General features: G+C 38.9%; 1 protein-coding gene across 1 annotated transcript in view; it reads right to left on the bottom strand.

The window, feature by feature from the left end:
• PPIL2 (peptidylprolyl isomerase like 2) overlaps positions 1-16,674 on the bottom strand; it is a 68,108-nt gene that overhangs the window by 39,726 nt on the left and 11,708 nt on the right. Inside the window, exons 6-10 of the mRNA XM_041410279.1 lie at positions 13,672-13,723; positions 11,259-11,350; positions 9,701-9,790; positions 1,119-1,194; positions 168-328 (exon numbers count right to left, since the gene is read on the bottom strand). Coding sequence (XP_041266213.1) covers positions 168-328; positions 1,119-1,194; positions 9,701-9,790; positions 11,259-11,350; positions 13,672-13,723 — 471 coding nt within the window. The remainder of the gene's footprint in view (positions 1-167; positions 329-1,118; positions 1,195-9,700; positions 9,791-11,258; positions 11,351-13,671; positions 13,724-16,674) is intronic.

Below are 16,674 nucleotides of genomic sequence, written 5' to 3'. Positions count from 1 at the left end.
AATCCTGATATGATTCTGATTTTTTGAGCTATGACAAATTTCTGTGTGAGAGGAAATAGAAGGAGCAGTGTTTGTTTATACTGCAATACGGCCTCTAAGAAGAAAAACAACTATTACCATTCTTGAAGAAGTCAATCAGTACCAAACGACAAATTAAGTCAACTTACTGCATTCAGCTTATCCACTTTCTTCTTTTCAGGAGCCTTCATAGTAGCTGCTAAAATATCATCACCTTTGAATTCCTTATAAAGCTCCAGTAAAGTCTCTCGGGTCTCTGTATTTGTATTTTTCAAATAGTAAGATGGATCTAATTTTGCTTTTTCTTCATCTAGGTAAGACAAAGTTAAATCACTCAGAATTAAAAGAAACATTGTATTTTGTTCTCCTTCAGTTTATTACATAATTAATTACACAAAAATTTTCCAGCTATTAATACTACTTTTTTTAAAAATTAAAATGTCTAGCAACTATATATATTCCTCCAGACACAGTGACAAATAGCAATGCATAACACTAATGACAATGTAACCCAAAATACAGCACAATAAATGCCAATATAATGTACAAGAAAAAAAAAAAACCAAGCCAACCATCATGAAAATTTATTTGAAACCACTAGAAATCATCTAAGTCCATTCAAGTCTTGTAAAATTTTTATAGAACAATAAAGACAAAATACAGTTGGGTACAATATAAACTTCTGTCCTTCATCTCCTCATTTAATGGCCAGGCCTGTGATACACAAATCCTAGGATCAGATATTTAATGTGACAGTAGGGGAAGAAGGTTGCTGGACTGGACTGTGGAATTTGATTTAGTTAATATTTTAATTTTATATTTAATTTTTACAAGTTTCACTCATCCTCTGTTTTGGTATGCTTATTATTTGCTGGATATTAGATGCTGAGATAATACTCATTTATTCTGATTGGGTAAATAAAAGAGATCCCTGCTTGCACAACAGTAGATTTAAAAAGACCCAAAACTCAGATATGAGTATAATAAGCTAAGCACTGAGAGATGTCCTTCCAGAAAACTGAGTCAACTGCATGGAATCATCTTCAGATTTTGCATGTTTGGGTTGGTGTTTTCTCAGCCTACCTTCAATTCACCCTTACCTGGATCAATTACTTTTATGTTGTTCTTAACATGAAAGAAGTTTGAGACATTGAACTTATCCAGGTTTGTTGGATCCTGAAAATAAAAATAATTTAAAAAACTAATATCAGAGACCTTGGTAGGCACATATTCCAAGCAACAGACTAGACCGAAGGGCAGACACCATAATAAATAAACAGGGAGACAGAGTAACTTCCATACTCCCCAAACCACAGAAAGATGAAAAAAATATAAAGCAATCAACCCCAACCAACATCAGGAATGAGTCAGTTCACAGCAGACTCCTTAGGGATCTGGAATTCAGTTCCAAACATAACATTACACATTTATCACCTGCAGAAGTTACTATCAGAACTCAGCTGAGTCTCCCCTATTTGAGAGAAGCAAGAACATTGCAATCCCTCCAAAGGTTCTTTCCTTTGTTCTGAGCTTTGGTTTAACATCTATGCAAAAGCACATCAGCTATCTCTGGCTATTTATAGTCCTAGGCCTGATTTGCACAGGCTCTGTGAACTTTTGCAATGCATCTCAAAATACAAAAACCTCAGAGCAAGTCTCTGCAGTAAGAACTGTGCTGACAGTTTTTTTTTGTTTTGGTTTTTTTTTTTTTTTGACTAGTGCTTACAGAGCTATGTTTAAAAATGATGAAAAAGAAAAGAAAAAAAGCTGTTATGAAAATTCAATTTAGTGACCACTGGAGGAAAATAGCAAAACCACACAGTCCATTAACTGTGATCCTTTGTGCTATCTCCAGGCAACTTTCTGCAGAACTCTGACCTTTTGTCAGAGAGAGTGGGACAAGGAATGCCCACTGGTGATCTAGGTTACTTCATACTATTATTAAAAGTCTTTAATCCTCTCCTTACAATGACTTCAAGGCTTTCTCGTCAAGCTCCTCTGCAGCACAGAAAGGTCAAACATCAGCCCAGGACACCCAGTCACAAATAGAAAGTCTATCTTACAGAAAACAATTCAAATTTCAAAATACCATACTAACAAAATAATATGCAATAGTTTCTAGTTCAGGATAAAAATAATGCAACATATCATGCAAAAAACTATGACCTAACATGAATAGTATTAAATACATTATCCTAAAAAATTTAACAAAGCTTCTCAGACCACCATGGTTGATAAAAAGTTTGACAATTTCATCTCTGGCAGAAGTAATGCTTAATACAAGCAGAGCTGCTAGCTCCACAATTTATAAAACGATCTAATTATGCCTTTCATTCATCCCTGAAATGGTATGCTTCCACCAGAGAGTGCATTTTAGTTTTATTGCTGGTAGTAAAACCAAACACATTTATGAAATCAAGCTGTGTCATTCTGCACCTTAATGGGACCTCCCGGCTTTCTGCTGTCCCCTTTCCAAATCACCAGATAACAATTTTCTATTGTTTCCTGTCCTACTGTACCCCTCCAATAGATCTTCATTGAGACAAAAAACCTGCCCCAAAAAGTTACATCTTTAAGATTTTGTTTTAGAAACAGACAATCTTTATATAAAACAACGAAAAAATAGGAAACTGGGATCTGGTTTTTAGCCATTTTTGTTTCCTCTGACACCAGCATTCAGATGTACTATTTATTACCTTACACACATATTTATATATGTGAATAGAGATGATTTTGAGCCCTGCTTTCTGACAGTCAACAAAATGCATGGAGAAAATCTGGAGAAAGTACTTTGTGTGTTTTCACAAGACGTTTTCACTCTGAAATACTCTGCAGCAATCATGAGCTGCAGCTTTCCAACGCTGCAATCATTGCTCTGCACACAAATGTACTACCTCAAAAGGTGAAGGAAGGACTGCTTACCCTTTCAGGAAAGGGAAAAAAATATCTGTGTATTAATATTAATAGAAATAATAGATTTATAGCAATCCATGTCTGCAGTTCATGGCAAAGCTGAAGGGCAACACAGACGCCTGAAACCAATTTTTCATGGACAGGAAGGAAGGCAGCAGTAAAAATGAAACAGAAAACACCTTAATGATGTTCCTCTAAATAAAGTATCTTCATTTATTGACTTATTGATTGTTTAAAAATAAATAAAGGACATCACAGCTGCCAGTGCCTTACAAAACCCAGGGCCTTGTGCTCAGGGTACCACAAATCAGATTAGTTCACACTGTTTAACGGCCACAGTCCATTCAAATATCTCTGTGGCTTAACCAGCCTAATCACAGGCATTGAGCACCTCCAGCAAAATGTTTACAGCCTATTCCTGCAGGGGATTTCTCAGGGCTCTCCAAATCACCAGCAGCCCCCCCTTTGGCAGTGCATCTATTATTGTGTGAAGGACAGCAGAGGCCACGGGGCAGCTCCCTCTCCTTGCAGCCCAGCTGTCCATCTGCCCTCTGGGAGATGTGAACTCCAAACCCCAGATCCAGGGTCCCAAACTCAGGTCCTCTGTACAAGGTCCTTCCATCACAGCCACGTGGGCCACCTCTTTCAGTGGAAACCTTGACAAAGGTTTGGTTCACAGTGTTGTCCCTTGTATTTCTGATTCTGCAAAGCAAGAGTCTCACCACACTTTGAGAAGGGGGACAACTCACACTCCAACCCTAAAAGAGACTTCCCTCTGTCAGTAGAATAGCTCCTCAAAAATAGCTCCTCAAATTGAAATTTGAGTGTCATCTTGTACAGGATACCTAGGACATGTTTATTCCTGCCTGTAAAATACAGCATCTTGATATACTAAGAGAAGTTCTATTATAATTAGTTTCATTAGAATTAGTGTGAATCAGAATTAGCATATTGTGAAAATACTGCAGTGAATACTAAGTCAAACACAAGACACCTGCTTCTGTTGCTTCTACCTGCACCCAAGAGGAGAAACACATCTGACTAGTCCAACCTGTGCTGCAGAAGACACAACCCATTTCCTTACTGGTGGTACTGAGCCCTACAACACAAGACACACATTTTTTAAAGGTAATACGATGAAAATTTTCTAAGTCTTTAGACATATCACTTCAGGAAGAAAACTGTCTAAACACTAATAATTAGCCTGCCAAGCTCCTCTCACTGCATCCATGACAGTTACTGGGCACAGAATCAGAGCAGTCCAAACAAGATGCCACAGAGATGGGCAGACAGACACACTCACATTGTCAAAGCCTCAAGCTCTAATGAGTTAATTGACTCTCCTGGTCTGAGAAAGGCTGGACTCATGGGGATGTTCCCAATGCTGTTAAGATTAAGGCTTGGAGCCCAAAGACCTAAAGAAATAAGTTCTGTGTAAGTGCACAGAAACCAGAAAGGAAGATGAACCATGGCCTACTTTTGTTTGTCTTAACATGTTTAAAAATATGTACACAAAACACCATGGCTAGCAGTCTCAGGGTTTTTCTTATTAAGGTTACAAACCATAAACTTAAGTTTAGCAAATTACTAGCACAGTTATAGACTTCAAAGGGTTGCTAACTATCATCACTATTAAAAATCTCATATTTAATGTTTTCCTGAAAGCTGAGCTCTGAAAACAGGTAATCTCAAGTTTTATTCCACTTGTTTTTTCCCAGTCATTTTCTGGTTTTACCTACTTAGGGAAACAGCTTGAACTCTGCTACTTTCATGCACCACGTAGAAGCCCCCAAAAAGCAGGTTAAAACCAGCAGGTTTAGACTGTGTGATTTCTTTGAGTTCTGATTTCTCTCACCATTTGGTTGGCCATGCTGCATCCCTAATTATGCTCAGGACTGTCAGCCTCATGTGCCAACCATGCCCCACTTTTTACCTGCTACTCTGCACGTCCATTGGTGCAGGATTCTCCCTCACAGAGACCTCACCCACAACTGCGAGGAAATCTGCTCTGACCTTCTGTCATGCAAAGAGCAAACGAGGAATAGCTGAGGAGTGAAATATCAATTAACAGTGTGCAGCTCAGCTACCTCCAGTTCTGCTCATTAGCTGTGCTTCCTGCCACAAATGTCAGCGGTGTTTAACAGCTTGTTGGGAGCCATGTCTTGTCCACAGCTGATTAGGTTATATAGAAACAATAAAACTGACAGAAGGAAGCACATAACACTACGAGGCTTTTTTCCCCTTTAACAGCAGCAAACCTGTTAGCATTTACCCAGACTTGGTGTTTTCTTCTCTTCCCCCCTCCATTTCTGCAGTGCAAAGATGCATTTGTTAGCCTGCATCTACCAGGGAAGGCTCTCTGCAGGCTGCCACCAGAGCACTGTGCCTGCTACCCCTGGCACAGCAGGGCAGGGGCTTTACTGCAATTCCTTGGGCAAGGAGGAACCCCCACATGTGCCTCTGCGTCACCTGCAGCACTGCCACTGAGCACAGCCACACTTCTCATTAAACCCCCTGCCAGCACACAGCTCAGCAATAGCTTTGAGGAGTTTCCAGAGCAGGAGTAATTTCTGCTGCATCCTCACAAACTGAAGTTTGTCTCTTGTTTGTGAACAGAGTCACAGTGGAGGATGATAAATGGACAGGGTGCTATCAAAGGGGATGGGAAAGCTGGGTATTTCAGCATTCTTACTTTGATCTCCTCAGGACCTCCCACACTTGCCAGGATGGGAAGTTCACTACTGTATCCAGCAAAGCACAACCTGACCCTGCTCCTCTCTCCACCTTGAGCTGGGGCAGACACTTGCTTCAGCCTGCCTGGTCTTATAAGAGGGAATTCAGGGATTTGTGTGCTCGCCATTAAGTTCCACATTATAACACAAAGAATAATTTGCATAATATAGGATTGAAACACACATGGTATTTACATTCAGACTAATTAACAGTAATTTCTACCAGATTTTGTCATAAAGATTTGACAGCAGACATTGAGATCTAGCAGTAAATCCCCCAAAAATTTACTTGGAAGATAATCTCAACTTAGGTTAAACATTTATACTGAATACTAGCTGAAAACCTGTAAAACATAGGACTGGAAGAACTACCTAGATCTGAATTGAGGTCTAATGCACTATTGTTTCAAAAGCTGTGCTCAATCCTACCTTGAAACCAACTGCAAAATGGTGAACCAATTGAAATGTGAACAGCAATGTACCAGAATGGCAAGCAGTAGAGGGAGGTAAGAACATTGCAAACAAGTGTTAACAATATCAGCTATTCCATTACAGACACCCTGTCCCCAGATCTTCAAGTGCTTTACATCCTGCCTTTCCCATTAAGAGTAACTAATTAATCCTACACTATTCAAGTTGTCTGTCAGCTGGGAACACACTCATGACATTTCAAGGGATGCTGAGTTAGGCTGAGCTGATCATCATCAAGGAAAAGAATGTAAGTGGGTTTAAAGTTGAGAAACACAGACAACATGCAACAGCAAATTCTATTTAAAAGATACATGAACCAGTAAAGCTGGGAGAGAAATTATCTGAAATAATGATAAGGAGAGAGAAACTTGGAAAAATATAAGACCTGCACTGCAGAAGATGGAAAGCTTGACTTGAGTTTGTAGCAAGATCACAAAGCTAAGACAAGGAAATTTAAACTTTAGTGTAAAGAGCTGCAGTCTAAAAACCCAGTCATACTGGGAGTGCTGTATCTAGGGAGGGCATCATATGGAATAATGTCATGTGCATTTCTGTCATCATCAGTAAAATCCTAAACTAGAATCCATGACATCTTCCACCTGAATAGCTCCATTCCAGTACTGCTAATGTATCTTGCACACCAGGATATGGTATTACTCTTTACCTCCTGCCCAGACTGGCTGGATAATATGGCCATATGCTGATGAAAAACTGCCATGCTCCACCCCAGGACATTTGCATTTCAACAGGGGAAAAAGTAATTTCTGTATATGGACTACGTGTAGGAAGCACTGCGGATTCCTTTAAAAGAAAGCACATCATAGACCTAACACAGTATTATTAACAACTGAAGCTGTGATTCTGCTTTTTTTAGTTTAAATTAAAAAAAAAGTTGTCCTTTTTAAGAAGTAAACAGCACATAAATAACTGCTACTAGATTCAAAGCAACCAGATTAGATGGTGCTTAGCAGAAAAGATAACAGGGTGGATTACAGCTCGTGTTTGAATAATGTTTAGCACCAAGAACAGGAAAAGCATATTATGCAATTCTGCCTCCTCTGAAAAGAGCAAATCTTTCTTGTTTTGTTTTTACTTGTATATGTTAGGAGAGAGAAGCCAAGTTTGAGGTCAATTACTATTCTGGTAAAATCCAAGCAGATGTAGGCTTGTCCTTTATGTATCAAGAAGGACAAATGTGATCATACAAATAATCTGTAAATATACATCATTCATATTTTCCACTTATCATGTTGTGTTTCACTACCAAACACAGGTACCCCCTCTGTTTCCTAGGACACTCAGAGTCAGCCTCTGGAAATGCTATTTTCTATTGCTGAACATGGCTATTACAGACAACCCTATTCAGCTGTTATTTGCAAAGCAAAGAATGTTTTTTATAGCAACTTCCTTTATATCTACTTTTTTTGCCAAACAGCAGGGTCAGTGATACCAACGCAGTCTCAATTCCAGCTCTCTTGGATACCACAGCACTCAATTTACATGGGGGAATGAGAAAACAACGAAGTGATAAATTTCAACACAGAACTGAAAGGTTTTTAAGAGAAGGAGGAATTGGGGTAGAGCTCTGAAACACAACAGATTGCAGTCATGAACTCTGGCTAAGAAACAGAGCCACAGGTGGTGGAGCTTGGCAGTGTGAAGCCTGAAGCCACCACGCCGCCTGCAGTGTTGTCAACAAGAGAGCTCATAGAGGAGACATCGGTCTGTCTTTCAATAATTGATATGAAGAAAACACTCTGAGAAAATAACAACTCATTTCTCTACCACATCTACTTAAGCAATTCTAAAACCCAGGCTAGTCATGCCACTTCAGGTTGAATCCTGGCCTCAACAAAGCAAGTCAGGGTAGGGCAGAATTTGAATAGGAGAAATCAAGCTCTACGTGCAGGTTTGCAGTGGGTGTTGTGCAGTGCAGCCAATGGCTCTTACTTCTCCTTCAACAACCTGAAGCCATTTTAGACTGTTAAAAATAATTTAAAAAAAAATTTATAAACTGATCTGGTAAAAGGTCAAACTTTATCTGGTCAATGGCATTCAGATGGTCAAATCTCTTGCAGTCCAATTCCAAGATGGGGGTGTCCTTGCTATTTCTAGACTTATTTAAGAAAAGTGTAGCACAAGACTGTACACTGCAGCAGTTAACAGCCATCCACAATGAACTGTTTACTTAAGAGGATCAAATCTACTCACACATTATGAATGCCACCCTCAATGGAGGTGGGAGAGGTGCAGGACATGTGTGGCTGTGACCTTGGACTGCACAACTATCAGAATCTACTTAGTTTCATATTAGACATATTCCCCCAAGCAAGACAGGAACGCAACATGTCAAGAATCAAAAACGCTGATAAAAACTCACATAGGGAACAACTAAATTTTTAGATGCTGCACTTTGAGATTTAGAGGAGTAGAGCAGCTGTGAAAAATCAAAGCTAGGCAAGTAACAAGAACACACTCTTTATACATACATTCAATTCCAATCCTACAAAACATACCAAAATATTTCTTAGTGACTGCATATTTCAATTGTTTGTTCAAAATAACTTGGTTTTCCATATGGGTGCACAGACACATTTTTAGACACTTGTCTTTTTTTACTTTTCCAAATCCATTAGCAACCATGCAGTTAGACAGAAATAACATCCTGTTGGGAGCTTTCAATCAGAAAAAAAGCTGTATTTTTTGCATCCATTGGAATAAAAACATTTTACTTTGTTGCATTAGCTTAAACACCAACAAGACCAAAGGAACAGAGGAAAAATATTTAAAAACATGCTGTTAAGCACTGGGAAGTAGGGAAGAAGGGTAACACTTTATTTAAATTTAGACATAAATGAAAAATATTCTTCTATTTGAATTAGACTGTATTGGTCTTGGCTAGTGGCAATTAAGTGTTCATGAGATGCATACTAACTCATGGTTTCAATAATAATGAACCAGGAATCTTTTTTCCCCTGTTTTGAAATTATATAAGCTTCAAAGCACCTGCTTTTAAACAAAAGTTTTAGATCTTTTGATACTAAACTTCACCTGTAAATAACTATCTTTCACACTGTAAAATTCACAATGCTATTTTAATTTAGGTTTTGATTTTCTTAAAATCAGCAAGGAACCAACATTGGTATCTACTAAGAAACAAAACATTCAAAACAAGCAATTAGAGAAAGTCCTCTGATTTGCTGCCTTACTCTACATTTAGAGAAACATTCAATGGAAAACACTTTTCTGAACCTTTGACTCTTGTATACATCTTTGGAAGAGTCAGATGGACAATCCACTTCAGTCTTAATGTAACATGTCAAATTCCTAAAAGTTTAAATACTTTACATTCTAAACATTGTTTCTTTTGATACCACAGACCGCGTGGTCTCGTCCAGATTGTGTCACATAGAATCTTTGTGGCTCATCTGGATAACAAAGACAATACAGTGAAGTTTCTCTGTTCAGCTACTCTAGTTTCCTGCTAGAAGAGTGTACACAGCAGCATTTCACCCTCTGCAAAATAAAACCCTGAAAGGGATAAGGTGTAACAGAGAAAAGTTCACCTGCAGCGTGACGATGTCTTGCCGAGTGAAGGGCTCATCTGTCAGGAGATCCTTGTAGCTCTTCGGTTTTATGTTCAGCTGCTCAACTGCCTAACAGCCAGGCAAAAGACACAGATATCAAAAATGTGATTCTTGTGTGTAAATATTACAAGCAAATAGGTGATATCAATAAAATGTTGAAGACCAAATCATAAAGGAAACAATTTCACTCTCATTCTCAACTGGCAGCTGCAATATTTTCAATGGGGGCTTTAACAAATGAGAAGCTTTTGTCTCTCATCCTTACAAAACTTGACAGTTTTGTGTGGTTTGCTGGGTTGTTTTTTTAAGAAGAACCTTGCAGTCTCTATTCCATAGTTATGTCTATCATTCAAACCAAATTAATAATAAAAGTACTGCCAAAATGAAAAAAAAAAAAATCTTGATTTTAGTTTTCTAAGCTCTTATCTGCAGAAGACCCCTGAAGCTATCTTATTTACCCAAATGTCCTCTGTGGTTCTCAGATGGAAGTGATAATGTCCCAGAACCTCCAGAAGTCCATAAATTAATTGCATGCTTATAATAAACCAGTAACTGCTGTTACTCTATGTGGTACCACATGGGGCACAAACCCTCTTGGCACAGCCCATTCAGGAAGCCCAGTATTGCAAATTGCAGCAAAGAGAAGAAGAGTTCTGCAGTACTGACCAGGGATTAACAAAGACCACTCTTAAACTCATCTTTGCCTGTTAACCACAGCAGCCAAAGAATCCTGCTTGCAGAAAGAACAGAAAATACTTTCTATTTTACCATGATCTAGACTGCTGTCACAGGTAAGGTCAGCCTCACTACATCAGAGCAAGTTTTCAAAACCATGGTGAACCCAACCTCTTCCTTGATTGCAATGGTTTCACTCTGTTCCTCCCTCAATATCTGAATATCCCATCAGAATTCAATAAGATGTTCCAGTGTTCAGACTTTTTACAACACTGGACATGGATTAATTAATTGAAGGATTTATTTGCTACTACTGAAAAAACAAATAAGTCTTGCTTTTACAGTAAGGACTATGCAAAGAAGTCATGATTAAAATTCCACTTGGGTTTACACAAATGTTCACAAAACACGAATAAAAATGCAGTTTAAGTGTCCATTAAGACATTCTTTCTCCTATTCCTCCAGCTAAAACGCTCTTTTTTATTCACTGATATGAATAGAAATGAGCCAATTTGTGTTTTTGTGATAACACTGTATCAGAAAAAAAACAACAGAAAATGTATCTATTAATTCAACTGAGAAGCATATAAAAGCTACTCATATTGAAACACAAGATTCGGTACATGCAGATTAATTTAAGAAAAGGTTTTAGAAATACAATTTAATGCATATTCTAAAATCGTTCCTATTTTGAAGGATAAAGATGGACAACAATTTATGAAGTCAGTCTATCTCCTGTGCTTTAATTTCCCTGGCTGTAAAACAAGAACAAAATTTACTTGTTTTTCTAAAACATTTTGTGATTTTGACTGAAATACATCAAGTACAAAATATTAACAATGAGATGCAACAGAGAACCTACCTCATAGGCAAACACATTTCCAGTAGTCTTGATGGCCACAATATGGGAGTTATTGGTAAATACAGTAAACAGCACTGGACAGTGGTACTTGCCTGACAGAGGGAAAAATAGCATACATTTCACATCAAAACCTGTAACTGTTTTGAAATACCTAATTTTCCTGATCTCTGTGGATGATAATTACATGAATTTCTAATATAAAATGTAACTTCAGTGGGCATTTAATGGTGTTTTAATAACATTTTTATTTTCCAGTACATCAAAACCTGTAACTGTTTTGAAATACCTAATTTTCCTGATCTCTGTAGATGGTATTTACATGAATTTTTAATATAAAATGTAACTTCAGTGGGTATTTAATGGTGTTTGTTTTAATAACATTTTGATTTTCCAGCGACAGAAAAAGTGCTAGAAAAAGTAACAGTTAGGAGAGCTAAAAAACTAGCAAGGAAAATGCAGTTTTGAAATCTATTGCCTTCAATTTCCTAACACAGAACTTTGTCCAACTTGCTTGATATTTATGAAATACCACAATGTAATTGTTACTATTGTAATCAAAGATCTATTGAAAACATGAACCTTGTAATGTGTCCATTGCTCTGTATCACTCTTGTTCCCAGGAATAAAAGTTTAGCTTATAGCCTACAGAAACATACACAACAGCTGTTGTGCTTGAAGCAGAGGAGAGCATTTTGTATTCAAATGTGGCAAGCAGAATGCCATTAAATCTGAACACGTTACTCAGTAAGGAACCCAGCTTCTGCTCTAATCAAGCTGTGAATTTTCCCAGGAGGGTCAGCATAAATATTAAGCAAGTCAACAGCAAGCAAACTGATGGGAGGCAACACAGGAGGAAAAAAAAATGTCTGGATAATCTCAACAGAAAGCAGCTTGAAGACTTGAAGAAGGTTATTAATACCTGATCAGCTTGCTAGACCTGGGGGTTTGAGTGAGATTTTTTAAATAAGTTGGGCCTATTTAGTAATTTTTTTCTTAATTACCATTTGAAAATCAAAACCAGCAGGGAGGCCAGAACAGGCTGCTCTCAGCACCTGCAGGGACAGGGGAGACAAACACCTGCAGAGACTGACCCCTCCCTGTGCCACCAGAGGCAGCTCTGCCCCCCTGCACAATCAAAGATGAGGACACTTGTTAATGCCACCAGGGCTGAAGGAAAGCCATTGCCACAAGGGACTGAAACTCAACAAGTTTAGAAAGGGATTTTCACAAGTGCCCAAGTGATGGATACAGAAACACACTGGTAAAATGTGAGGCCTTGTTCCAGCTTTGAACAAAAGAACAAGTCACCCTATTCTCAGTCCTAGGAAAAGCAAAACTGCTGAGGGCACACACATGATGATCTGGATAGAAAGGACTCAACTCATAATTGATCACTAAATGTGAGAAACTGTAATGCCCAAAGATCTTTTATATCACATTTATATGTGAACAGAGAGGATTCTACAACCATTCCATGTTTAGAGAAAACTTCGCTGACAGACAGAAATGCAACATTTAATTTTTGTCTTTTGTTGCATTTTCCCTTGATTGGTTAATGACACAGAATGAATCTTTTTAAAGAAAAGGCTTCTAAGACTCTATGGCTGTTGTCATCCCACCCCAGCATTGTGAGCTGGACTTCTTTAGGGAAAGCACAATGTCATGGTATCTTCCAAAAGCCTTGGCCACACTGACTATTGATCAATTTTTAACACCCTGCTCTTGAGACAGATGGAACACAAGGCACAGAAGAAATCCATCAGCTACAGAAAAAAACTTGTAATCCACAGATTTTGGTAAGATAAGGAGACAGACACTCCAGAACCTTATTCCCACCTAATCTAAGCCATTTTCTTTTCAAAGAAATCACTATCTGCTTCGTAGAAGATAAATTCATCTCCACTCTTCTCTTTTGTTCCTACCATTCTCTCTTAGGAGGCTCATTTTATATTTTGCAAAAATAAAACTCGAGACAGCTGTCTTGTGTGCTTCTATTCATAAAATCCCACGTGTTTATTTAAGTCTAATCCCTTTTATAAACAAAAAGCTGCTCAAAACCAAGTGAACAGCAAATACTGCCACAGGCAAGTTGGAAATAAGATAACATTACAGAAATTTCACTTTTTCTGATTCTTTCCTTAAAGTAAACAGTACCTTAGTGCAGTAGCAGCTATAGTAAAGTGAAATTGCTGAATAATTTACAGCTCCCCAGTGTAAAGAAAAACAGAAATGGAACTTTGAAGGTAAACATATCACTCGCAAGAAGCAATTATTCTACTCAAAAAAAAAACATGATAGAGAATACAAACTACTTAAGTTCACCATGAGTAAGATAAGCCAGAATTTATTAAAGCACTCATTAAGGAAAACAAAAAACCAACAAAACACCACCACAGAAAATTACTGCACTTACCTTCACTGTTTTTAGCAAAATTCAGCTTTATAAGTGATTTGGCATCTAGTTTCTAAAGAAAATAAAGCATTAAAAAGATTAATCACAACAGCATGTAACCATGGAAATAAAAGGAAACTGTAACATCACTGTTATGACTTGAGGAGTACATAATTTATTGATAATCTATTGCAGGTTGTCTGAATTATTAGAATCCTGGGAATTCAAGTCACAGACCACAAAAACAAGGCTCAGGGAGCCTGAGAACTGGGATACATTTGTTTACAGGGCTCTATTTGACACAGGACGGTGCTAACCATGGGGAATCAGTTCAAGGAGTTGCACAACTCTCAGCACAGACTGAAAGGGGAGCTGGCATGAAAAGCCAAGACGCAAAGATCATTGCCACTGATCAGAAGGGACAATTCAGCAGGGACCTCTGATGAAAGTCATAAAGACAGCAAACCATTTTGGCAATCAAGCTCGATGCCTTTTCTGAAATAACTGCAATTTTCCTTTTACTCAGGAAACGTGCAGCAGAGCTCACATGATAGCCAGCAATAATAAAGAGAAATGGAGGCACAAGTTCTCTGGAGAGGCGCCTGGGGTAACAAAGGGAGTCCCAGGAGGGATTTTCAGCCACTTAACCTCCAGGTAACAATTCCACTGAACAGGGAACTGAGGTGACAGCCAAGGCTGGGATAGCGTTCTCCTGCTCTAGAGAGGACACTGCAAACTAAGCTATTCCTGCTTTCCCACAGTTCATCAGAAGCATGTCTATGGCATTCTTCTGCTGCCCTCTCTCTGGAAGGGTTTTCTGACATGGGAAGAGAAGAACTGTAGGGCTGGCAAACATTTCTGGACAATCAGGCTGCTCCTGTCCTGCAGCCTTCCCTAAGACATGGAAGCTGCACACACACCCAAAACAACATAGTGAGCCTTCAGTAACATGCCAGGCCCCCAGTCGTTCCATGGGATCAGTGTGTGATTTGGGTACATCACTGGCAAGACAAGACACATCACAACCTGGGTGACCTCACCAGCACAGCCCACTGGGATGGTCAGGTAGTGCTTGACTGTGGCACCCAGCTGGAGATGAAACAAGCTGCAATCTGAGTCAGGATCTGAGACTTCTAAAAAACAAAGCCTTTGATTGTATCAGCTGTCAGAGACAGTTTCACAGCCAAATGGATTCTTAAAAGCACACACAGCACAGGCCTTTTAAAATAAACAACTGGTTCTCTTCTCAAAACACGCACCTGAAGAGATTAGGGAGGTTTTTATAACCCAGACAGCTCTTTACAAACAGCTACAAGTAGAGATCTGCCAGCCCTGGTGCCAACACTGCTGCTTCAATCATGATGGCAAAAAACAACAAAGAAAAGTGTGAAACTAAGTTAGTGGGCTTTCTGTGCCTAATCAAAATTCATATTCTTGGTTTACAGAGTACATGTTATGACAGCTGGACTCATTCGTTTATAGGAAGGCGCTTCTCAAATTGCTCTCAACCAACTGGCAGGCTCATTTGCTGCCAGAAAGGTAACCACCTCTCTAATTCATTAGCAGGAAGAGCAATGAGAGCTAGTAGGAATAAGATGGGAAGGGAAAGAAGAGGCCAGGGTCGGTTATATTTAATTATGTGACAGAAGACCAGTACCGCTGATTTTCCTTAAGTGGATTCTCAAAAAAAACCCACCCAAATCACTCCAATATCTGCCCACTGCTGGGGTACAAAAAAGGACAACAAAGGCAATGGCAGTCTGAAATGACTAAGTGAATGCAGAGCTTTATTTATTTATTTATCTTCTTACAAGAACAAATTTATCAAAGAAGTAGTAGGGGAACTGCAGAGTTGCCAAAATGAACATCTGATCCTGGACAGATCTGTTCAACCTAAACAACTATTAACACAAAACAGCATCCATCTGTGCACATGTTGTGCAACAGCCCAAAAATTATGTTTCAGAAAAAGCTTCTTTAGAAATACAACCACTGGAAACTTTGATAATTTCAAGAAAGGTTCTTAAATTATCCTCCTGGCAGATCTGAGCTGTGCCCAAAACACATGAGCATCTTTAAAGAAAAATGGAAACAGGTCTGTAAGAAAGAGTTTAGCATGACTGAAGATTCAGATTTATACCTTGACAGAAATTTCACAGAAAAGACAGATGAAACTGCTGTGCAGACTTTAAAGGTAGCAAAAGCTGCAGTGCACTTTTCATCTGCTGTCAAGTCCTTGGACTCTCACTCCGTGCCCAGGGAAATAGTATGGTATTTCAGGTCATATCTTTCCATAATATGGAAAAAGGTTATTTTTCAGCCTCAGTTACTCATGGTGCATCAGCTGCTCGTGCTGGATCTGTTCCCCACAGAGACCAGCACTGACATAGTCTTATGACAACAGAAAATAAAAAAACCAGTGATTGTCATACAGGAGTTGAAATACTGCCTGGAGTGAGAACTCTGTAGTGAAGTGCTATATGAATATTACAAACTTTTATGGCCATAGGCTGGCTTTCTATCGGGCCTCTCTTGAAGAAGTGACCTTGGTATGCCAGCTCATGCCCTTTGGAGCAGCTCCTTCAGCTTGCGTGGCAAGGCAAGAAGGGGATTTTAGTGTTTTGTCAAAGAAAATCTTTGGAGCCTCAGAACAGCAAAACCAGATGATGATGTGCTACAAAGGATTGCTCAGTGCCCAACACCAGGCTACAGGATCTGCCAACTGCACACAGAGCAGCCACAGAGGAGGGAGTCCAAAACCGGGACTTCCAGGAGGTTCAGTTTTGAAACTCCTACACATTACCCAGGAAAGTGTAAAAGATCAGGATACATGCAAACTGTGTAATATCATTTTTTTCCTCTCAAGTTCTTCATTTCACATGAAAACAGGATTATCTTGCATGTGGGTGAATCTCCTTTTATTTCTTGTCCATCAAAAGCCAAAGCTTTCCAAGCACCATCACACAGTTTGTTGCCATGGAAATGACCGTTACGCCACAAATGGGCGCTGATCCTCACGGGAAG

This window comes from Onychostruthus taczanowskii, unplaced genomic scaffold, assembly GCF_017590055.1.
Source record: "Onychostruthus taczanowskii isolate IOZ18803 unplaced genomic scaffold, ASM1759005v1 scaffold32, whole genome shotgun sequence".
NCBI classification, from domain to species: Eukaryota; Metazoa; Chordata; class Aves; order Passeriformes; family Passeridae; genus Onychostruthus; species Onychostruthus taczanowskii.
Note: the sequence above shows the minus strand (reverse complement) of the source record. Positions and strands in the feature narration are given on the sequence as shown.